General features: G+C 43.1%; 1 protein-coding gene across 2 annotated transcripts in view; it reads right to left on the reverse strand.

The window, feature by feature from the left end:
- The window catches only part of ABCB7 (ATP binding cassette subfamily B member 7), a 202958-nt gene that overhangs the window by 79920 nt on the left and 98064 nt on the right, over nucleotides 1-24974 (reverse strand). For both annotated transcript variants that reach the window (XM_036304439.1, XM_036304440.1), the window contains exon 3: nucleotides 24691-24810. In XM_036304439.1, coding sequence (XP_036160332.1) covers nucleotides 24691-24810 — 120 coding nt within the window. The remainder of the gene's footprint in view (nucleotides 1-24690; nucleotides 24811-24974) is intronic.

A 24974-nucleotide genomic window follows, 5' to 3' on the forward strand; every position in this document is an offset into this window, starting at 1 on the left:
TTCCTTCCCTATTTGGATGCCTTTTATTTCTTTTTCTTAGCTTCTAGGTTTGGGTAGGACTTCTAGAACTACGTTGAATAGGAGTGGTGAGAATCGGTATCCTTGTCTTGTTCCTGATTTTAGAGGAAAAGCTTTCAGTTTTTTTGCCATTGAGTACAATACTAGCTGAAGTTTTATCGTATACTAGAGGCCCAGCACATGAAATTCATGCACTCAGGGGAGGGGTGTCCCTCAGCCTGGCCTGTGCCCTCTTGCAATCCAGGAGCCCTCAAGGGATGTCGAATTGACGGATGTCTGTGGGGAGTGGGCCTAAGCCGGCAGTCAGACATCTCTAGCGCTGCCATGGAGTTGGGAGAGGCTCCCACCACCACCACTGCACTCGCCAGTTGTGAGCCCGGCTTCTGGCTGAGTGAACTCTCCCTGTGGGAGCGCAATGACCACCAGGGGGCACCTCCTGTGTTGAGTGTTTGCCCCTGGTAGTCAGTGTGCATCATAGCAACCAGTCATTCTAACGTTCAGTCAATTTGCATATTAGTCTTTTATTATATAGGATGGCCTTTATTATGTTGAGGTACTTTCCTTCTATTCCTACTCTATTTAGTGTTTTAATCATAAATGGATGTTGTATTTTATCAAATACTTTTCTAGAATCTACTGATAACATAACATGATTTTTATCCACTTTTATTGATGTGGTGCATTACATTGATTGAATTGCATATGTTGAACCATCCCTGTACCTCTGGAATGAACCCCACTTGATCGTGATGTATCATTTTTTTATGTATTGTATTTGATTTGATAGTATTTTGTTTAGGATTCATCAGAGATATTGCTCTATAGTTTTCTTTTCTTCTGTTATCCTTGCCAGGTTTTTGCTACTAGAGTTATGTTGTCTTCATTAAATATGTTCGGAAGTATTGTCTGTTCTTCAATTTTTTGGAAGAGTTTCAGAAAGACAGGTTTTATTTATTTAGAAGTAATTTTTATTGTTGATAGTATTACAGATGTCTCCCATTTCCCTTCCTTTACCCTCCACCTCCCAGGCCCTATTCACTCCCCCAGTTCTTCACTACCCTATTGCCCAAGGCTATGCATTAGTATATAAGTTCTTTGGTTTATCGCTTCTTGATTCTCCGCCACCCCTCCCCCACTTTGTCCCCACATCAAGGTATGTCAGTCTGTTCTATGCCTCCATGCTTCCAGCCAATACATTTTATTCTTAAGATTCCACAAATAATGAGATCATGTGATGTTTGTCTTGCTCAGATTGGCTTATTTTACTTAGCATAATATTCTCTAGGTCCATTCATTCTGTCACAACGTGAAAGAGATCCCTCTTTTTTACAATTGCATAGATTTAAAAATTTTTGAATGTTTGGTAGAATTCACTGGTGAAGCCATCTGGTCCTGGGCTTTTAAATTTAGGGAGGTTTTAGATGGTTGTTTAAATTTCCTCAATGATTATCAATCTATTTAGATTTTCCAATTCTTCATGATATACTCTAGGAAGGTTATATATTTTGGGTGATCTTACTTTTAGCATTGCAACCTTATGCTTTTTGTTTCAGGTGGAACTGCCTTATATATTTCCTGCAATTAAGATTTTCTAGTGATTAAATCCCTCTGTTTCTGTATGTCTGGGAACGTATTTATTCTTCATATCTAAAGGATAATTTTGCTGGATATATTATTCTTGGCTGGCAATTTCTCTCTTTCAGTTGTTTGAATATTTGGTTCCACTCTTGTAGAGTTTCTGCTGATATGTCAGACAAAATTCTGATGGGTTTTCCTTTGTAGGTCACTTCCTACTTTGAGATTTTTATGTCATTTATTTTTTACAATTTTAATATAATGTGTCTTGGAGAGAGCCTCTTTCGATTGAAGTAACTAGGTGTTCTGTTTGCTTCTTGGATTTGAGAATCTAGCTCTTTCCATAGGTTTGGGAAGTTCTCTTCCACTATTTGTTTGAGTATCTCTGTTCCTCTCTCCTTCTGGTATTCTTATAATTCTTATGCACTTTTTCTAATGGAGTCAGATAGTTCTTGTAGGTCTCTTTCATTTATTTTTATGGTCAGGTCTCTTTCTTCTTCCATCTTTGTCATTTCTAGATTCCTATCTTCAATGTCACAAATACTTTCCTTCATCTGGTCTGCTCTGTTTCCTATGCTCGGTAGTTCACTCCTAATCTCTAATTTCATGCTTCATTTCCAGGATTTCTGATTGGTTCTTTTTAAAAAATTTCAAGCTCTTTTGTAAAGTACTCATTTAGTTCATTAATTTGTTTAATGAGTGCAGTGAATTGCCTCTCTTTATTTTCTCACATCTCCTTGAGTATTTTCAGACCTGTAATCTTGAATTCTCTGTCATTTATATACCATATTTCCATGTGTTCCAGCTTGCTTTCTAGAGATTTTTCATTTTCTTTCTAAGAGTCCTCAATACCTTGGTTATTCATGGTAATCGCTGGTCTCCTCTGTCTAGGCATCTATCAAATTACTGTCCTTTCTCTAGCACCTTTCTCTGAAGAGGTTTTTCTCCTATTTTCTGGTAGGTGTCACTGAATCACAAGATTTTTACCTCTATGCTCTCCCAGAGCTGAACTTCTTGGGTTTCTGTCAGACAGTACAGACATGATGCTTGTGGGTGGGATTTGTTTTGACCAGCCGGGACTTCAGCCACAGCCCCATTTACCCCAACTGGGGATCAATCATAGAGGGGAAAAAGCATTTCTACTGCAATAGCCCTCTGTTTTCAGATAATGTGCTCCTCACCCCAACACCAAGGACAAGTGGAGGCTAGTTTGGGGAGTCCATGGGGCGGCAAAGTTCTATTGCTTCATTTCTTTGCCTGAAACACCCACACCTGAAAGCAGAAAGCTGCAGAAACCCTATATTGTGTCCTTGTCCCCAATCTTGTGTCCTTATCAAGGAGTCTCAGTTGGCTCAGCTGCTATTCACACTGCTACCCCTGCTGGAGAGCCCACCAAGACTCTCTGTTCTTATCAGCCCACAGAAGCATCTTCTAGCACCAGGTTCCTCCCCTCTCCGGCAGAGCTGTTACCCACCTCCTGGCTTCAGGGCTACATCTGTGGCCATCTGGGCTCTCCTCCCTTCTTGCCTCTCCATTTATCCCCAGTTGTCCACCTTAAGGACACCATATTCTCTCAACACTCACTCACTGACTTACCCAGAGCAACTTTCAGTCCTGCAAACTCCATTTGTGGTAAGTGCCCTATATAGGTGTATCATTTTATATATCCTTTATACTGTATTTTTTCCTGTACCTTTTCTATGTTTATATATGTTTATATACACAAATACTTAATTATAATGATAACAGTGTAATACGTTAATTAGACTGTCGAGTGTGTTTCCTTCCACGACCCGCATGGAGTAGGGTTCGGTACCTGAAAGAGGAGCCGCACAACAAATGAGAGAAAAGACACGAGATAATTTTGCAATATCGGAGGTCCAGGCGGGCAAGTCCAACTCAAGAAGTCCTTCGGGACTTGCCGCCTGGTCCCCCAATATTGCAAAATTATCTCGTGTCTTTTTCTCTCATTTGTTGTGCGGCTCCTCTTTCAGATACCGAACCCTACTCCACGCGAGTCGTGGAAGGAAACACTCAACAATAGACCATACATCCTTTCAGTCGACCTTCTGGATAAAGCTGCGGCGGCAGAGGCTGAGGAGGCCACTGCAGTGGCGGGTGCCGAGCCCCTTGCACGAATTTTGTGCATCGGGCCTCCAGTTGTGTTATAATTGCCCAGAGTATTCAGTATAGTAACAGGTACTGGTTTGTAGCCTAGGAGCAATAAGGTATATCATAGAGCTTAGGGATGTAGTAAGCTAAAGCATCTAGGTTCCTGTAAATGCACTTTACATTATTTTCACAATGTCAAAATCACCTAACAATGCATTTCTCAAAACATATCCCTTTTTTTAAGTGATGCACGGCTATAATGTAATTTATCACTTTAACAGGCAAGTAAAAGAAAATATATCAAATAATATCAATAGATGCAAAAAAACTATGGGACAAAATCTAGCACCTATTCATGATAAAAACTTTCAGCAAGCTGGAAAAAGAGGGGGATTTCTTCAACTTGTTTAACCCTTTTGGTGCAGGGGAGCGCGATCGCGCTCCTCCTGCAGTGTCACTATGAGATGCTAGTAGTTCACTCTTCATTGACAGATGGCACCTAAGTGCAGATTACTTCTGATGCCAAATGTTTGTAGTTCTAAAATTGACCACAGGCATTGAGGACACAAGAATCCTATGCAAAACGGTACTGAGCAATATTCATTTAGGAATTGTGTACTTTACTGCATATAAATTATACTTCATTAAAGTCTGTTATCAAAAAACAACAACAATAAATCCATTAAAATGATATAGCGGAACAGGTGTGTGAAGCTTTGAAAGTCTCGGGGCGCTTGGAGCACATCTAGAGCTCAGGCTAGCCAGTGGTTGGCAATTTTTTTTTGTACTAGTATTTTATAATACAATCAGGAAACAATATATGTCAAAGATGAAAACAAATGTAGTAAAGGTTTCCTTAAGTTTTTGAATATGTAACTTCATTTACTTGCAATTCATAATTTTTTTTCCTAAACTGCTGTAAAATCAGCAAAAATGCCTTGGTAATTTTAGCATAATTCCTAGGATATTGGTTGGCATTCAAAGGGTTAAGAATATATACATAGAACTCTATAGCTCATAATATACTTAATTATGGAAAACTAGATGGTTTTCTCATAAGATTAGGAACAAGGCAAGGATGTCCTGTCTTATTGCTATTGTTCAAAACGGTAAAATAAAGCAAGAAACGGAAATAAAAGCAAGTAAAAGAAATAAAAGGTATACATATTAGGACAAAAGAAATAAATAATTTTTGCAGATTATATGATTACTCTAGTACAGCCGTGGGCAAACTACGGCCCGTGGGCCGGATCCGGCCTGTTTGAAATGTATTAAAAAACAAAACAAAAAAGACCGTACCCTTCTATGTAATGATGTTTACTTTGAATTTATATTAGTTCACACAAACACTCCATCCATGCTTTTGTTCCGGCCCTCCGGTCCAGTTTAAGAACCCATTGTGGCCCTTAAGTCAAAAAGTTTGCCCACCCCTACTCTAGTAGCTATTGGCGAATCTGTGCACCAGTAACTCTCTGCAGGCCTGGCCACTCCGCGCAGGCTGTGCAGAGACACTCCGTGGCCCAGAGGCCAATCCACGGCCGGGCATGGAACGCCTGCCTCATCTCCAGGTCAACGACGGAAACATTCCATGCCCCAGCCTGACCAAAGGCCCATCTGTAGCTGGGCACGGAATGTTTGCCATGTTGCCAGGGCGACGACGCAAGCATTCCGCCCTCTGGCCTGGCCAGAGGCCCATCCGCGCCCCAGCATGGCCAGAGGCCCATCCGCGGCCAGGCACAGAATGCTTGCCTTGTTGCCAGGGGAACGACGCAAGCGTTCATCCCCACCTCTACCACACCCCTCTGTGCCCGCTACCCAGCCAGGCCGCTCACACTGCCCACTCTCAGTGGCCGACACCCTGGGACTGGGGGACTCCGATGGGGCTAAGAGGACTGGGCACTGCCATCTTGTGGCTATGGGCACCACCATCTGTGATGCAGTATTGGTTAATTTGCATATTATCCTTTTATTAGATTACTAGAGGCATGGTGCACAAAAATTTGTGCACTCGGGGGGGAGGGAGGGTCCCTCAGCCTGGCCTGTGCCCTCTCGCAGTCTGGAACCCCTCAGGAGATAACGACCTGCTGGCTTAGGCCTGCTCCCGGGTGGCAGAGGGCAGGCCCAATCCCTAGGTGCAGCCCCTGGACGGGCTCAGAGCAGGACTGATTGGGGAGTTGGGGCGCCACCCCCTGTCATGCACAGAGCAGGGCGGATCGGGAGGTTGCGATGCCACCCTCAGTCACGCTCAGGGTAGGGCCGATTGGGGGGTTGGGGCACCGCCCCCGTCACACGCAAGGTAGGGTCGATGGGGAGGTTGCGGCGCCACCCCATTTCACGCAGGAGCAGGGCCGATCACGGGGTTGGGGCGCTGCCCTTGTCACTCACAGAGCAGGGCCCATTAGGGGGTTGGGGAGCTCCCCCCTGTCATGCACAGAGCAGGGCCCATCAGGGGGTTGGGGAGCTCCCCCCTGTCAAGCACAGAGCAGGGCCCATCAGGGGGTTGGGGCGCCACACCCTGTCACACACAGAGCAGCAGGGCGATCAGGGGGTTTGGGAGCTACCCCCTATCAGGCACAGAGCAGAGCTGATCAGGGGGTTGGGGCGCCTTCCCCTGTCAGGAACAGAGCAGGGCGGATAGGGAGGTTGTGGCCCTGCCCCTATCACACACAGAGCCACAGGGCGATCAGGGGGTTTGGGCGCTGCCCCCTGTCATGCTGATCCCAGTGCCGGGAGGCCTCGCGGCTCCACTGATCCCGGTGCTGGGAGGCATATTACCCTTTTACTATATAGGATAGAGGCCTGGTGCACGGGTCGGGGCCGGCTGGTTTGCCCTGAAGGGTGTCCTGGATCAGGGTGGGGGTCCCCACTGGGGTGCCTGGCAGGCCTGGATGAGGGGATGATGGCTGTTTGCAGCTGGTCACACACCATTCAGGGTGGGGTCCCCACTGGGGTGCCTGGCCAGTCTGGGTGAGGGGCTGAGGGCTGTTTTCAGGCTGGCGGGTGACTGAAGCTTCCAACCGCTCCTTTTTTTTTTATACTGGGCCAGCTTTAGCTCTGAGGCTTGGCTCCAGCTCTTAGGCCTCTGCTGCTGAAAGCAGGTATCTGATTTGTTTGGGTTCTATAATTGAAACACTGTTTTAACTCCAGCTCTGAGATCCCGGCTGGCTGAAAGCAGGTTTCTGGGGTTTTGTGTAGCTTCTATATTTGTAACAATGTTTCAAACTGCAAGTTCAGAGGCTGGCAGCAGCAGGCGGGGAACATTGGAGTCCTCCGTCACTGAAGCAAACAAGCCTCATGTTCGCTTCAAGCTGCCGGGCTGCCGGCTGCCATCTTGGCTGGCAGTTAATTTGCATATCGCCCTGATTAGCCAATGGGAAGGGTAGCGGAGGTACGGCTAATTACCATGTTTCTCTTTTATTAGATAGGATTAGATAGGATGATTACGCATGTAGAAAAATCCATAAGAGTTAACAAAAAACCCCTGAATTAATAAGCAAATATAGCAAGATTGAAGGATAAAAAGGTAATATGCAAAAGTCAATTGCTTTCCTATATTCCTCCAATAACAATTCACAATTTAAAGTAAAAAAATAACAACATTTAAATGAGTACTAAAAAATAAAACAATTACGTATAAATCTACCAAAAAAAGTACAAAATCTATATGAGGAAAATTAGAAAACTCTGATGAAAAAAAAAATCAAAAAACAACTAAATGATTGGAGAGATATTTCACATTCATGGATGATTCAATATTGTAAAGATGTCAATTCTTCCCAAACGTGATCTATATTGGCGATGCAATCCCAATCAAAATCCCAGCAAGTAATTTGCTAGAAATGAACAAATTGATTTTAAAGTTTATATAGTAAAGAAAAAGACCGAAAATATCCAACACAATATTGAAGAAAATAATGTTGAAGGGCTGTCCCTACTTGACTTTAAGACTGACTATAAAACTACACTAATTAAGACAGTATGATAAGGGTAAAAGAATAGACAAATACATCAATGGGAAAGAATAGAGAGTCCAGAAATAGACAAATATACACAAAAATAGTTAACTGATCTTTGGCAACAGTGTGAAGGCAGCCCAGTGGGACATTTTCAAAAAATTGTTTTGGAACTAATTTTTAAAAAGTTTTTAGACACTGATCTCATACCGTTTTCAAAAATTAACTCCAAATGGATCACAGACCTAAATGTAAAGCACAAAGCTATAAAAATTCTAGAAGATAACATGAAAGAAAAGCTTAGTGACCTTTAGATGCAACACTAAAAGCATAACCCACAAAACACTGGTAAATTGGACTTCATCAAAATTTACAATTTCTGCTGAGAATGAAAATACAGCCACAAATTGAGTGGAAATATTTTCAAGACATCTGACCAAGGACTGGTATCCAAAATGTAATACAAAGAACTCTTACAAGTCAATAGAAAATGAACAATAAAAGACTACACACACCTCACTAAAGAATATATACAGATGGCCAAAAAGCAAATGAAAAGTTATGTCATATTAGGCAAATCAAATTAGAATAAAAATGAGATAACACTACACGTCAATTAGAATGTCCAAAATCCAGACAAATGTTGACAAGGATGTGGAGCAACAATAACTCTCAATCATTATTGGTGGGAATGCAAAATGGAACAGCCACTTTGGAAGACAGTTCGGCAGTTTCTCACAAAAATAACCAGTCTTATAATATAGTCTAACAATTGCATTGCTTAGTAATTACCCAAATAAACTGAAAATTTATGTTACACAAAATCCTGAACAAATGCTTATTACAGTTTATTTACAATTGCCCATATCTGAAAGCAACAGGTGAATGGATAAACACATCATGGTACATCCATACAATGGAATATATTCAGCAATAAAAAAGACATAAACTCTCAAGTCACAAAAAGACATAAATGACTCTGAAATGCATATTGCTAAGTGAAACCAGCCAGTCATAAGTGGGTACATGTTATATGATTTCCAATTATATGACGGTCTGACAAAAGGCAAAATTTCAGAGAGTAAAATGATCATTGGTTACCAAGGATCTGGGAAGATGAAGAGAGAGATAAATAGGTGGACCATATGGAATTCTTAAGGCAGTGAAAATTATTCTGTACAATACTTTAATGATGAATACATAACATTATGCATTTCCATGAACTTATATAAACTACAAAACAGTTACTCCTAAACTATTAATTTAGTTAATGAGAATAATGTATTTTTTATAATTGGTATATCAATTATGACAAATGTAGTACACTAATGCAAAATGTTAGTAATAGAAAAAAACAATGTTTTTTAGAGGGCTTGTGTTTGGGGGAGGGGGTGGTAGGAGGGAGATCAATGGGGGGAAAAAGGAGACTCATATAATACTTTAAACAATAAAGAATGTACACTAATAAAAGAGAAAAATGGTAATTGGCGTACGGCGATACCGTTTTCATTGGCTAATCAGGGCTATATGCAAATTAACTGCCAACTAAGATTGGCAGTTAACTGCCAACTAAGATTGGCAGTTAACTGCCAACAAGATGGCGGCTAATTTGCATATGTAGGCACAATGCAGGGAGGCAAAAGGGAAAGCAGGAAGAACCCCCTGCCACTGACAGTGATCGGAAACCCAGCGGGGAGCTAAGAGCTGGGGGGCATGGCAAAGGCGGCCTGGGGCCGCCTTTGCCCTGCCCCCCAGCCATGATCGGAGAATCAGGCGCCTTTGCCGCCCTGGCCAGTGATAGCAGGAAGTAGGGGTGGAGCCAGCGATGGGAGCTGGGCACGGTCGAAGCTGGCAGTCCCGGGAGCTAGGGGTCCCTTGCCTGGGCCTAAAGCGAAGCCCATGATCGCGGGGCCGCTGCAGCTGTGGGTCCCCGCTGCCCGGGCCAGACGCCTAGGCCAGAGGCGTTAGGCCTGGGCAGGAGCGGAGCCTGCAACCGCGGGGAGCTGGGGGTCCCCTGCCCAGGCCTGACACCTCTGCCGGAGGCCTCAGGCCTGGTCAAGGGGCCGATCCGGTGATTGGTGATCAGAGGGTGATGAGGGTCAACTCCTCTGGCCGAGGCATCAGGCCTGGGTGGGGGGCGGAGCTGGGGATTGGGGGGATATGAGGGTCCCCTTGCCCAGGCCTGAAGCCTGGGTCAGAGGCGTCAGGCTTGGGCGGGGGGTGGAGCAAGCGATCAGAGGGAGATGGGAGTCCCCTGCCCAGGCATGATTCCTGGGCCAGAGGCCTCAGGCCTGGGCGGGGGCCAGAGCCAGTGATCGGGGGGAGATGGGGGTCCCCTGTCCAAGCCTAACACCTCTGGCGGAGGCGTCAGGCCTGGGCAAGGGGCCGATCAGGCGATCAGAGGGTGATGGGGGTCAACGCCTGAGGGCTCCCAGTATGTGAGAGGGGGCAGGCTGGGCTGAGGGACACTCCCCCCCACACACACCCAGTGCACGAATTTCGTGCACCGGGCCCCTAGTTTTTTAAATAAAGAACATTCTATACTTATTGCTTAATTTTTCTGTAAGCTTAAAATATAGTATTTTAATTTTTAAAAGTACTCCAGGGTATAAAACATACTACTCAACTTAAAAGGATTTAAGTAGCACTGTTACATGTTAAAAAGTATTTTTCATAAAATTTTAAAGAACCAAAGCTAAGCAAGAAGTGCATGAGTCATTTGAAGTTACCAACGTCAAGTTCATAGTTACTGAAAAGCTCTAGCTCAGTGGTCGGCAAACTCATTAGTCAACAGAGCCAAATATCAACAGTACAACGATTGAAATTTCTTTTGAGAGCCAAATTTTTTAAACTTAAACTATATAGGTAGGTACATTGTTATTAACTTAATTAGGGTACTCCTAAGGCTTAGGAAGAGCCACACTTAAGGGGCCAAAGAGCCGCATGTGGCTCACAAGACGCAGTTTGCCAACCACGGCTCTAGGTCATGCATGAAGCCTTTCCTAAATGCCTAATTGTTAAGATTCCCATACAGCTTCATTTGTGACTTCCTTTGGGTATTTTTAATGTTATACATTATCATTGTTTATATATTTTATCCTTCAATACACTACAACTCCAGAAGAGCAAGGACCACATTTTATTTATTTTTGTATTCCCAGTTGCAAAGCACAGTTCCTTGTATTTAACAATCACTTAACAAATGTTTGCTCAACACATATCACTATGGTATGAATGTTTGTGTCCTGCTCCTGCGCCACCCCTACTCAATATATAGGTTTAATTCTAACCCCCAGGGTGATAGTATTAAGAGATGGAGCTATTAGGAGGTGTTTAGGTCATAACTGCAGAGGACTTACAAATGGGATTAATACGCTTAAAAAAGAATCCCCAGAGATCCCTTTTGCCCCTTACATCATGTGAGGTTAAAATGAAAAAACAAACAAACAAAAAACCAGTGGATCAATGCATGTTATTCTGTTACTAGCGGCCCGGTGCATGAAAATTCGTGCACTGGGGGGGTGGGGGGGTGGGGGGTGGGCGTCCCCTCAGCCCGGCCTGCGCTCTCTTGCAGTCTGGGACCCCTCAGGGGATATCCACCTGCCAACTCTGGCCCACTCCCTGGCTTATGGCTGAGCGGGGCTCACCCTGTGGAAGCAGACTGACCACCAGCGGGCAGCTCCTATGTTAAGCGTCTGCCCCCTGGTGGTCAGTGCACGTCATAGTGACCGGTCATTCCTGGTTGTTCCACCATTAGAATCAATTTTCATATTACCCTTTTATTATATGATAGCAGTGAAAATGGACTAAGACACATATATTATCCCTTATTTTATACTAGAGGTCCAGATCCTCAGCCCGGCCACTCCAATCCGGGACTCCTCGGGGGATGTCCGACTGCTGGTGTAGGCCTAAGCCCTGCTGGCTCCTAACCACTCATCTGCCTGCCTGCCTGATTGCTCCTAACCACACTGACTGCTTGTCTGATTGCCCCTAACCCCTCTGATTGCCTGATTGATTGCCCCTAACCACTCTGCCTGCCAGCCTGATTGCTCCTAACCACCTCTACCTGCCAGCCTGGTCGCCCCTAACTGCCCTCCTTTGCTGGCCAACCTGGTTGCCCCTAACTGCCCTCCCCTGCAGGCCTGATTGCCCCTAACTGCTCTTCCCAGGCCCGCCACCATTGCTTTGTCCGGAAGGATGTCTGGTTTAATTAGTATATTACACTTTTATTAGTATAGATAATGCTTTCTTGGAGAAAAGGGGTATTGATTATATTTTAATAGAGAATACCTTCTTGTAAAATTATTTTATAATTTTAAATGTGGTTTATATTCATTTCCAACAGATTATTGAGAACATATTTCTGAACATGATACTTTAACTTAATGTGCCCCCAAATTCTCTGTCAACTAAGTATTTCCCAAGGTGATGGTGGTTAGAGAATATGAGTAATGAGTAAACTTTTATAATCCGATCTAATAAAAGAGAAACATGGTAATTAGCGTACGACCGCTACCCTTCCCATTAGCTAATCAGGGTGATATGCAAATTAACTGTCAGCCAAGATGGCGGCCAGCAGCCAGGCAGCTTGAAACTAACATGAGGCTTGCTTGCTTCAGTGGCGGAGGAAACCAATGTTCCCCGCCTGCCTTGCCGGCCTCTGAGCCTGCAGTTTGAAACATTGTAACAAATATAAAAGCTAAACAAAACCCCAGAAACCTGCTTTCAGCGAGCCGGGATCTCAGAGCTGGAGTTATACATTGTTTCGATTATAGAACACAAACAAACCAGATACCTGCTTTCAGCAGCAGAGGCCTCAGAGCTGGAGCCAGAGCTAAAGCTGGCCCAGAATATAAAAAAAAAAAAAGAAAAAAAGGAGCAGTTGGGAGCTTCAGCCCTCAGCCCCTCACCCAGACTGGCCAGGCACCCCAGTGGGGACCCCCACCCTGAAGGGTGTGTGACCAGCTGCAAACAGCCATCATCCCCTCATCCAGGCTGGCCAGGCACTCCAGTGGGGATCCCCATCCTGAAGGGTGTGTGACCAGCTGCAAACAGCCATCATCCCCTCACCCTAGCTGGCCAGGCACCCCAGTGGGGACCCCCACCCTGATCCAGGACACCCTTCAGGGCAAACCAGACAGCCCCACCCACGCACTAGGCCTCTATCCTATATAGTAAAAGGGTAATATGCCTCCCAGCACCGGGATCAGCGGAGCCGCGAGGCCTCCCGGCACAGGGATCAGCATGACAGGGGGCAGGGCCCAAACCCCCTGATCGCCCTGCGGCTCTGTGTGTGAAAGGGGGGAGTGCCACAACCTCCCTACCCACCCTGCTCTGTTCCTAACAGGGGAAGGCACCCCAACCCCCTGATCAGCTCTGCTCTGTGCCTGATACGGGGGAGCTCCCCAACCGCCTGATCGCCCTGCTGCTCTGTGTGTGACAGGGTGTGGCACCCCAACCCCCTGATCGGCCCTGCTCTGTGTGTAACAGGGTGCGGCGCCCCAACCCCCCCCCCACGGGCCCTGCTCTGTGTGTGACAGTGTAGAGCCATAACCTTCCCATGGGCCCTGCCCTGAGTGTGAGTGTGGGAACGCCCCAAACCCCTGATCTGCCCTGCTCTGTGTGTGACAGGGGGCGGTGCCCCAACTCCCCTATCGGCCCTACTCTGTGAGTGACGGGGGGAGCTCCTCAACCCCCTGATGGGCCCTGCTCTGTGCGTGACAGGGGGGAGCTCCCCAAACCCCTGATGGGCCCTGCTCTGTGCATGACAGGGGGGAGCTCCCCAACCCCCTGATCGACCCTGCTCTGTGCGTGACAGGGTACGGAGCCCCAACCCCCCTGATGGGCCCTGCTCTGTGAGTGACAGGGGCAGCGCCCCAACCCCCTGATTGGCCCTGCTCTGTGCATGACAGGGTACGGAGCCCCAACCCCCCGATGGGCCCTTCTCTGTGAGTGACAGGGGGCAGCGCCCCAACACCCGGATTGGCCCTGCTCTGTGCGTGACAGGGGGTGGCGCCGCAACCTCCCCATCAACCCTGCCTTGAGTGTGACAGGAGGAGGTGCCCCAACCCCCCAATCGGCCCTACCGTGAGTGTGACTGAGGATGGCATCACAACCTCCCAATCTGCCCTGCTCTGTGGATGACAGGGGGCGGCGCCCCAACTCCCCAATCGGCCCTGCTCTGAGCCTGACCAGGGGCTGCACCTAGGGATTGGGCCTGCCCTCTGCCACCGAGGAGCAGGCCTAAGCCAGCAGGGCGTTATCTCCCGAGGGGTCCCAGACTGCGAGAGGGCACAGGCCAGGCTGAGGGGCCCCATCTCCCCCCCGAGTGCACAAATTTTTGTGCACCAGGCCTCTAGTCTATATATATAAAAGGCTAAGTGACCGACCGTACGGCCATCCTACCGTCCAGTACATATGACCCACATTGGCAATTTAAAAATAAACGTTGACTTGCACATGCACAATACATACATATAAAGCTCTCACTGGCACAAATCGCACACATGTGTTTTGATCTGTCATTGTTGATCGTGAATTTGGTTGACACTTCTATTATAGAGAAAGGGCGAATAGCGATATTAAAATATTTCTTCTAATTAATTTCCTTTCAATGTGCACAAATCCGTGCACCAGGCCACTAGTATTAAAATGAACATTTATTTTATGAAATCAGAGTTCAGTAAATATGTTTTATTTTTATTTTTAAAATATATTTTTGTTGATTTCAGAGAGGAAGGGAGAAGGAGAGATAAAACATCAATGATGAGAATCATTGATCGGATACCTCCTGCATGTCCCCTACTGGGGATTGAGCCTGCAAGCTAGGCATGTGTCCATGACCGAATCGAGGCTGGGACCCTTCAATCCTCAGGGTGATGTTCTATCCACTGAGCCAAACCAGCTAAGGCAGTAAATATATTTTATATTTCCTTTCAATCATGGTACAGTTGTATGTAAAATACTAATAGAAAGGTTGTATTTAAAAAATTGTTAGAAGATCTCAAAATCCCGAGATTAAGGATGATGTGATACTCCTATAACATATGTATGTATGGTAAGAAAAGGCATTATATATTATTTGTAGGAATTTAAGAAATGAAGCCAAGCAGTGTTTTCTCTGTATCTCTCTTGGCAGCAGAACCCTTAAAACATGTCATACTGAACTGTAATGTAATGTAATAGAATTGTTACAACTTGGATAGATTATCAACACATCCTCTTGTCTTCCTCTAGGCTGCAAGGCCTCTCTAAATAGTACATTTTATCTTGAAATGCTTTGCTGGAGACAATGATAGCATTAAGACCCTCGGAATAAAAAGAACATCAAAACGCAAATAAGTAAACAGATGGTATGCTGTAGCCTCATATATTAAGAATGAAATCCTCCTCCTTTTTAATTCTCAGTTGGTATTTCTCATTTTCTGTCTTCCATCTCTCTGATGGATGCCTCAGGCCTCATTATGAAATCACCACCCCATTCCGATGACGGGGCAGCATTCTTTTAGAGCTAAGAAAGATCTTGAACCCTATCCTAAAGTTCTCAGAAGTATGTAGAGGAGATAAAGAAGACCAGAGTATAAAGGAGCACAGGTTGGTCCAAAGTACTCATATGCCAAAGCATATAAACAAGTTCAGGAAAAAATAGGAAGCCAAGGAATGAAAAGGATAATAATCCATCTTTGCACACCAATTATAAATAACAACTGCAATACTACTCAGAAATAAACAATGACCAGGTTTTAAATATTTGGGATAGTGATCACTTTTAAAGTGAGGACAGTACAAAAGATGGAAAAACAATGTTAGGAATGTTTAAATGCTGCTATGCTCTTTATTCCTAAAGTTATTCTATGGTCTGATTCCTGTCTAATAAAAAGAAAACTGTTTTTCTATATGCTCTGAAAGTACCGAGCAAGTACACATAATAACATCTGGCAATTTCTTCCTATTTCTGAACCAAAAGGAATCAAACATATGTTTTGAGGATAGATTTTTCTGTTTTCTATTTTTAAATGTTATTTTTCAATTAAAGTTTATATTAAATCTTATATTACTTTCAGGTGTATAGCATAGTATTTTAGACAATCATGTATTTACAAAGTGAGCCCCCTGATATTCCAAGTACCCAACTGGAACCAATCATAGTTATTACAATACTAGAGGCCCAGTCCACAAATTTGTGATCTTGAAAGGAACGGTGAGCCGCGAAGCTGCGGTGGGCACAGGGGCGGATGTCGGCCCATCCTCCACGTCCTCACTTGACCCCTCCCAACACAGCCCCCAGTCCCCTCTCTGCTGGCAGCCCCGCTCCTGCTGCCGCCACTCCCACATGCTGATGGCGCCAGCCCCACTTGCACCCGATAACAGCGAAGAGCAATTGGGGCCAGTGCCAGCAGGGGGTTCGAGCGGGGCCGGTGCCATCAGCAGGTGCAAGCGGCAGCTGCTGTCCCAATCGCCCCTCAGGAGCAGGGGGAGGTGGAGAAGCCCTCAGGGGCGATTGGGGTCAGCAGCCACTGTTTGCACCCACTAATGGCACCGAGCGATCAGGACCAGCGCTGGGCACCAGCAGCGGGTGCGAGTGGTGGCTCTGGAGCCAGAAGTGGGTGCAAGCACAGCCAGCTGCTGGCCCCGATTGCCCCTCAGGAGCAGGGGGAGGTGGAGAACTCCTGAGGGGTGATTGGGACTGGGAGCCACCGCTCACAACCGCCAGCAGCGGGTGCAAGCACCAGGCGGGACCGTGGCACACAGGAGCAAAGAATTTTCCGTAACCACCAGAGGCTCACCCAGATGACAGTGACCAGTGCCCCGCCTTGGTTTGGCACTCCCATGCACTTGCTCCTCTATCCCACCACGGCTGACACTCTGCTGACATCTGTCATGTCCCACGTGCGCCCCCTGGTGGTCAGCGCACATAATGACCAGTTGTTCCATTGTTCTGACACTTGGTCTATTTGCATATTAGGGTTTTATATGTATAGATTATTGACTATGTTCCTTATGCTGTACTTTATATCCTTATGACTATTTTGTATCTACCAATCTGTGTTTTGTAATCTCTTCATCTTTCAAACAGTCCCCCAACTGTCCACCCCTCTGGCAACCATCAGTCTGTTCTCTGTATCTATGAGTCTGTTTATACTTTGTTCATTTATTTTGTCCTTTAGATTCCACATATGAGTGAAATTATATAGTATTTGTCTTCCTCTGACTGGCTTATTTCACTTAGTAACTTCTAGGGAAAACCATACCGTTGCAAATGTTAAGATTTCACTCCTTTTTATAGCTGAGTAATGTTGTATAAAATATATCTACCAGAACATTTTTATCCACTAAACTATTGATGGGTACTTGGGTTGTTTCCATATCTTGGCTATTGTAAATAATGCTGCAATCAACATACTATAACATGTATTTTCAAATACTATTTGAGGTTTCTTCTAATATATACTCAGAAGTGGAATTGGTGGGTCATAAGTCAGTTGTACTTTTTATTTTTTTCTAGGTAACTACATATTGCTTTCCACTGTAGCTACACCAGTCTGTATTCCCACCTACAGTGCACAAGGGTTCCATAGTCTCCACAACCTGGCCAATATTTGTTGTTTGTTGATTTATTGATGGTAGCTATTCTAACACCTGTGAGGTGATACTTCATTGTGGTTTTAATTTGCATTTCCCTGACAATTAGTGACATTGAGCATCTTTACATACTGGCCATCTGGATATCCTTTTAGAAGTGTCTATTCAGATATTCTGCCCAATTTTTAATTGGATTGTTTGATTGTTTTGGTGTTGACCATTACCAGTTCTTTATAAATTTTGGATATTAACCCCTTATCAGATGTATTGGCAAATATGTTCTCCCATTCAGTAGGTTGTCTTTCCATTTCACTGATTTTTTTTTTTTTTTTGCTGTTTAAACCTTTTTAACTTGATATAGTCATTTTTCTTTTGTTTCCCTTGCCCTAGGAGATATATCACAAAAAATATTACAAAAAGCAATGTCAAGAGATTGTACTGTTTTCTTCTGTAAGTTTTATGGTTTCGAGTCTTACATGTAAGTCTTTAATTCACTTTGAGTTTATTCTTATATAAGCAGTAAGAAAGTGATCCAGTTTTAGTTTCAATATTCCCAACACCATTTATTCAATAGACTATGTTTATCCCAATGTATGTTTTTGCCTCCTTTGTCAAATATTGTCTGTAAAGGAGTGGGTTTATTTCTGGGCTCTGTTCTGTTACAGTGATTTATATGTCTGTTTTTATGCCAGTACCATGCTGCTTTGATTACTAACACCTTGTAGTACTGTTTGGTATCAGGTAATGTGATACCTCTGACTTTGTTCTTTCTCAAGATTGCTGTGGCTGTTTGGTGCCTTTGGAGGTTCCATATAAATCTTTGGAGAATTTGTTGTAGTTCTGTGAAATACACCATTAGTATTTTGATAGGAAGTGTGTTGAATCCACAGACAAATTTGGTTAGTATGAACATTTTAATGATGTTAATTCTTCCTTTCCATGAACAGAGTACGTGCTTCCATTTATTTGAAACTTCTTTAATTTTTTTCTTCAATGTCTTATAATTTTCCAAATACAGGTGTTTTACCTCCTTGGTTAAATTTCTTACTTGATAATTTATATTTTATGATACAATTGCAAATTAGGTATTTTTCTTAATTTATCTTTCTGGTAGTTCATTATTGGAGTATAAAAATGCAATAAATTTCTGAATATTTATTTTGTATCCTGCTACTTTACTGAATTAATTTATCAGTTCCAGTAATTTTTTGGTAAAATCTTTAGGATTCTCAATATGTACTATAATGTCATCTGCAAATAACAAACAGTTTTGCTTCTTCCTTTCTAATTTGGATGACTTTTATTTCTGCTTTTTGTCCAATTGCTGTGGCTGGGACTTCTAGTGCTATGTTGAATAAGAATAGTGAGTGTACAACTCTGTCTTGTTCCTAATCTTAAACAACTTATAGTTTTTACCTGTTGAGCATGTTAACAATGGGTTTGTCATATGTGGCCTTTATTATGTTGAGATAAGTTCCTTTTAATCTCACTTTGCTGAGAGTGTTTATCATAAATGGGTGCTGGATTTTATCAAATGGTTTTTCTTTGCCTATTAATGTGACCTTATAATTTTTATCATTTGTTTATGTGGTATATCACATTAATTGATTTGTGGATGCTGTACCCACCTTGCATCCCAGGAATAAATCCCACTTGGTCATGGTGTATGAATTGCTCCATGTATTGATAGATTCAGTTTGCTAATATTTTGTTCAGGGATTTCGTACCTATGTTCATTTGGGATATTGGTCTTTACTTTTCTTTCTTTGTAGTGTTGTTATCTGCTGTTGGGATTAGGATGAAACTGGCCTCCTAAAGAGGTCTTCCCTCTTGTTGAATTTTTGGGAAGATATCAATTCTTCTTTGAATGCTTGGTAAAATTCACCTGTGAAACCATCCAGGACATTTGTTTGTTGGCAGTTTTTTTATTACTGTCCTGTGTACAGGAAGATGGCCTTCGTTTTAAAATCACACAAAATCAGTCTCTCCTTGTGTGTCTCTGGCACCTCCATGTTTCCCCGGAATTCCTTGAGCATTTTTTTTTTTAAGAAAGAGTGCAACATGGGCCCATGTTCACCAGTCCACATGGGCAGAGCCCAGAGCCATATGTGAGATTGGCAGAGTGGGGTATCAGGAGTCATCATGATGGGGCTAGGGTACCTCCCTAGCCCAGTGATGGCAAACCTTTTGAGCTCGACGTGTCAAAATTTTGAAAAACCCTAACTTAACTCTGGTGCCGTGTCACATATAGAAATTTTTTGATATTTGCAACCACAGTAAAACAAAGATTTATATTTGTGATATTTATTTTATATATTTAAATGCCATTTAACAAAGAAAAATCAACCAAAAAAATGAGTTCACGTGTCACCTCTGACACGCGTGTCATAGGTTCGCCATCACTGCCCTAGCCATATAAAAGGATTACTAAGTCCAGAAAAGATGGTGTCCCGTTGGCAATTGAGGTGAGGCAATCAACACAAGGACATTAGCACTGTCTCTCCAGCCCGGTCCCTGAAACCACAAAACTCAGTCTCTCCCTGTATGATTCTGGTAATCTCTGAGCTGCTGCCCCCTCCTTGGAAGCCCAGGGTGAGTGTTTGTGAGCAAAATTTTGTGTGCTGGCTCTTTAACAGCATGCCTGGGTTTCTAACTAGCCTTCTGTCTTAGCCCAGTAGACCGAATCCCAGATGATTTTCACAGCCAGATGTTTCATGGGCTACTCTTCCCAGCAGTGGTGTTTTGAGTTGAGGAACCTGGTGGCAGGCTGAGGTCCCCATGCCCTAAGGGGGTCCTCTAAAGCTGAAATATCGCTCTGGATTCTCAACCCTTCCTCATGTATCCAGGGGCGTTTCACATCTCTGTCCCTCATACAGGTCTAGACGTGGCTTCTTCTTTATGTCCTCAGTTATAAAACTTCTGTTCAGCTATTCTTCAAATAGTTCTCCAGATAACTGAGTTGTAATTTTGATATAGTCATGGGAGGAGGTAAGGGCAACATTTACCCATTCTGTCGTTTTGGATCCCTCTGAGGATTAATTTTTCTATATTCATTTCTAATTACTTTTAACTAGATTATAAGAGGTTAGTACAACAGTTTACAAACTATAGGTACTAATTATTTGTTGACAGAGAATCAAATATTAGCCTTGTAAAAATAACTCTGTCCTTAAGGACATTAGATTGATCTAGATTTCATATCCTGATGTTACCTATCACCAAGTAACAGAAATCTGTGTTTCAAGAAAGAGTGGAATTCACTCTAAAAATAGTGTATCCAAATGCCATTATTTGACTAAATTAGTCATGTTTTAGAAAACAGTCTGCCTTTAACTTGTCAGCAAGGTACTTACATTCAGCTAATGAAGGAATAAAGGCCAGTTTGCTACTTCTGCCTCAGTATAAGCTTTACCATTGAGTAACTTGTGGATAGAAGATAATTTAGCAACCAGAACTGTACTAGAAATGAATATGAGTTTTTAAATTACAACATTCGATTTATAATGGTATTCTCTCTCTAAGCTTAAACAAATTGAATAAAGTATGGATTCTTGGTCTGTTGCTCAGCGTCCTGATTTAATTCCTCTCCCAGAGAAGGGTCTGGTTCATTGAGAGAGAACTTAACAGAGTCCATAGATGAGAAAGGTGACCAACTAAAGTATTTTGGTTTAACTCTTACCTCTCCAATCACTCTTTCCAATGGTTCCACTACTATTTACTTTACTTTCCTATAGGAACATATTTATCACAGGGTCTGTCTCTAGTCGTCTTCTATTTCTGTTCTTTTCCTTGGTGAATTCATCAACTTGCATTGTTTCAACTAGTATCTACTAATCTCTCTAACCCTGGGCTCCTTCCTCAGCTTGTCTTATATTTTGTATTACCAGCTAAACATCTCTATCTCGATGTTTTACCAGCACCTCAAACTTAACATGCCTAAAACCAAAATTTTCATCTTCACAAAGACCTCCCAACATACTTCTGTTAAAAAGGCATTATCATTCTCTAATTCTTGACAATATCTTTGAATCCTATTCCTCTTTTTTATCTGTTGCTAAGTCTTATTAATTCTACCTCCCTTACCTCACAATATCTCTGGCATCTTTTCCCTCCACATTACCATTTATGCCACTACTCCAGTACAAACTATTACTTCTCATTTAGACTATTAAATTAGTATCATAACAAGTCGATAAATATTTGCTGAATGAATGCATGAATTGAAAATGAATGGTATCTGTACTTTAGGTCTCTCATTACCTTAATCCATCTTATACATCAGGGTCAGATTAATTTCCTAAACTAAAGCTCTAACTTTACTACCTTACTACTCAAAATAGAGTTTACTACTTCCAACATAATGTAATAGTTTCCAACATAATTAAATAAATTTTTATTGTACAGTTAAGGAATTTTGCCTTAGGAGCTCTATTTATCTTTTCAAAAGTACTTTCAATTCCTCGGAAACATTACCCTCTCACTGGAGGAAGTTGTACTACTCACTTCTCTATACATACTCTACGTTCCCTCTCATCTTCTTCTTGTTATTCCTATATCTATAACAATCCTATTCATTAATCCAGGCCTGTCTCAGACATCACCTCCTCTATGAAATCTTTCCTGACTCCCCATCATTGAGGTTCTTTCCTTTGAAACACCCTCAACAATTTTTTTAAATCATTTATGACCTACTTTGTATTATAGCAATAAAATAAAACGTGTGTTATTCTGTATGATTTGAGAGAAGAAATGTGCATTATTTATATCTGAATATTCTGCAGGGCCAAAAATAGTACTTTGAATGACAAGTTCTCAATAAATACTTTTGGGGTAGGAAAAAAGATATATATATATATATATATATATATATATATATATATATATATATATATATATTGCCAGGGTCCATAACGTCCAAAACGACCAAACGGACAACCAAACACTGGAAATCAGTCCTGCAGCCATGGCAACCCAGCACTGACTGCCGCTGCTTCGGGCGCCACGACACAGCACTGACTGCCAAGGGGGCTGTGGATCAGGCCCAGAGAGAGAAGCAGGGTCTGATCCACAGCCTCCATGGCAGCTTTTGATCAGCCCTTGCCTCTCTCACTCTCCGGGCCTCAGCAGCAGCCATGCCTCTCTTTCTTTCTGGGCCTCACCAGCAGTCATGGAGGCTGCTGATCAGCCCTGCCTCTCTGAACAGGCTGGGAGATAGGCCTGGAGACACTGACTGGCATAGAAACCAACCAATCAGAACCAAATCTGGGTGAACTGTGAAGAGCCAATGGCTGCCTAGGAGGCAGTGCTTTTGACACTGACTGGCATAGAAACCAACCAATCAGAACCTAATCTGGGTGAACTGCAAAGCCAGAACCTAAGGTAGGGGCGGAGGAGGGGTTTTAAGGGCAACAGCTATTTGGTGTAAGGTGCAAGAAAGCGGTTCAATTTCTTAATGACTGGTTTGGCAGTATAGTGCATATGGCTGGCTATCAGTCCAGATACAGGGATATGTATTTTTGTCTGCCAAGAGAATCTCCTCCTGCTGAAAAAGGTTCCCCCACCACCACCAATTTAAGAAATCCTATCTTATATAATCTAGACCAAGGGTCCTCAAACTTTTTAAACAGGGGGCCAGTTCACTGTCCCTCAGACCGTTGGAGGGACGGACTATAGTTTAAAAAAAAAACTATGAACAAATTCCTATGCACACTGCACATATCTTATTTTGAAGTAAAAAAACAAAACGGGAACAAATAAAATATTTGTATTTGCATGTGGCCCGCGGGCCGTAGTTTGAGGAACCCTGATCTATACTAATAAAAGGGTAATATGCTAATTAGACTGGGTCGACCGGCCATCTTCCGGACGTCCGACTTCTTTCTGGACAAAGCCATGGTGGTGGGGGCCAAGGCAGAGGCAGTTAGGGGTGATCAGGCCAGCAGGGGAGAGCAGTTGGGGGTGAGATTAGGCCAGCAGGAGAAGGCAGTTGGAGGCAAGATCAGGCCAGTAGGGGAGGGCAGTTGGGGGTGAGAACTGGCTGGCAGGGGAGGGCCATTGGGTGCGAGATCAGGCCAGCAGGGGAGGGCTGTTGGGGAAATCAGGCAGGCAGGCAGGTGAGTGGTTAGGAACCAGCGGTTCCAGATTGAGAGAGGGATGTCCAACTGCCGGTTTAGGCCCAATCCCACAGAGATCCCCGATTGGAGAGGGTGCAGGCTGGATTGAGGGAACCACCATGCCCCCCCTCCCCCGTGCACGAATTTCATGCATCGGGCCACTAGTCTATATCATAAAAGGCCCGTGGTCGTCATGCTGTGACAACCAAATGAGCAGCAGCTCTCATGGTAGGCGGGATGTGAGCTATGAGCAGCGATGGGAAGGGAGGCCAGCTGAGGCAAGCGGAAGCACTGGTGCACGATTTTGTGCGCACTGGGCCTTTAGTGAGTAAATAAACAGGAACACACATGATATAGAGAAGTAAATTATAAGACCTGAGTTCTAAAACAAAATATTAACACATATGTAAGACTGGTAACGAAATTATAGCCAAACCTCATTTATACTTTTAAGTAGACTTTATTTTTACCATATTTCTGATGAAAATCTGAATTTATTTTGATTTTAGCATGTATATTATGTTTCACTGTGTGCCAGGCACAGTTCTAAGCCTTTTGTATTTTAAATTATTTATTCCTTATAACAACCTTATTTTGCTTTATTTTACAAATTAAATTAACAAGCTGGGGCACAGAGACTAAGCAACTTGTGCAAGGTTACCCCAGGAAGTCTGGCTCCACAGTCTATAATTGTACCATTACTGTATACTATACCTAAAGATATGTACATCACTGACTTAAAATGTGAATAAATTAAAAATAAGGAATATTTATTGAAAGCTCAGTCATTATTATAAGTTTGCCTTATTAATATGTGTTACAATACAGCAAGAAACTAAGGAGGCTGCTAATATATAGAGAGCCCCTATATTGAATGGTACCAAACTGCCCAGCTTTTGTTATCGTTTCTTTCCCTCTTTTTTTCCCTTGATATCACACTGTTGTTTACCACTTAGGACTATCATTCTGCCTAAAATGTCTTTATCTTTTTCAAGTTACTGGGAACTGAGAACAATGTATTAAATATGTATTAAATAAAAGCCAACAAGACACTGAGGAGTTTCTTTTATAAAATTTCCTTAAGTTTTACTCCAATAAATGATCTTGTATTGGAGATCAGGAATGAATTCCATTAAGTTGAGGCTGTTCTAAGTCTGATCCACAGATAAATCAGACATTACCATATAATTTCTGCTGATTGCATACAACAGTTATGATAGGATCCTAAAAGTTGACAATACTCCCCCAAAAGTGCCTCAAGTCAGCCCAAGTTTCAATACTAGAAAATATCATAGCATTTCTTATAACAATGATCAACACATAATTTCTCTTACCTTTGCGCAACCCAAAAATCCCAGGGAAATGGCAACCCTAGCTCGTAGATCTGGCCTGTCTTTGGGCCACACATAAGAAAGCATTGCTTTTATGATTTTCCGAGTATCAACATCTTTTAACTGTTGAGAGAAAACAAAGCAGTGAGTACCATGTTATTTCAAATATAACTATATTTCAATAATGTAGAATTATGTCCCTAATGAGAAAAATATAAAAAGATTACAAACATAACTTGTATACTGAATCTAAGGTCAATATCTTTCAAACTCAAACTATTTTGGAA

This window comes from Myotis myotis, unplaced genomic scaffold, assembly GCF_014108235.1.
Source record: "Myotis myotis isolate mMyoMyo1 unplaced genomic scaffold, mMyoMyo1.p scaffold_m19_p_4, whole genome shotgun sequence".
NCBI classification, from domain to species: domain Eukaryota; kingdom Metazoa; phylum Chordata; class Mammalia; order Chiroptera; family Vespertilionidae; genus Myotis; species Myotis myotis.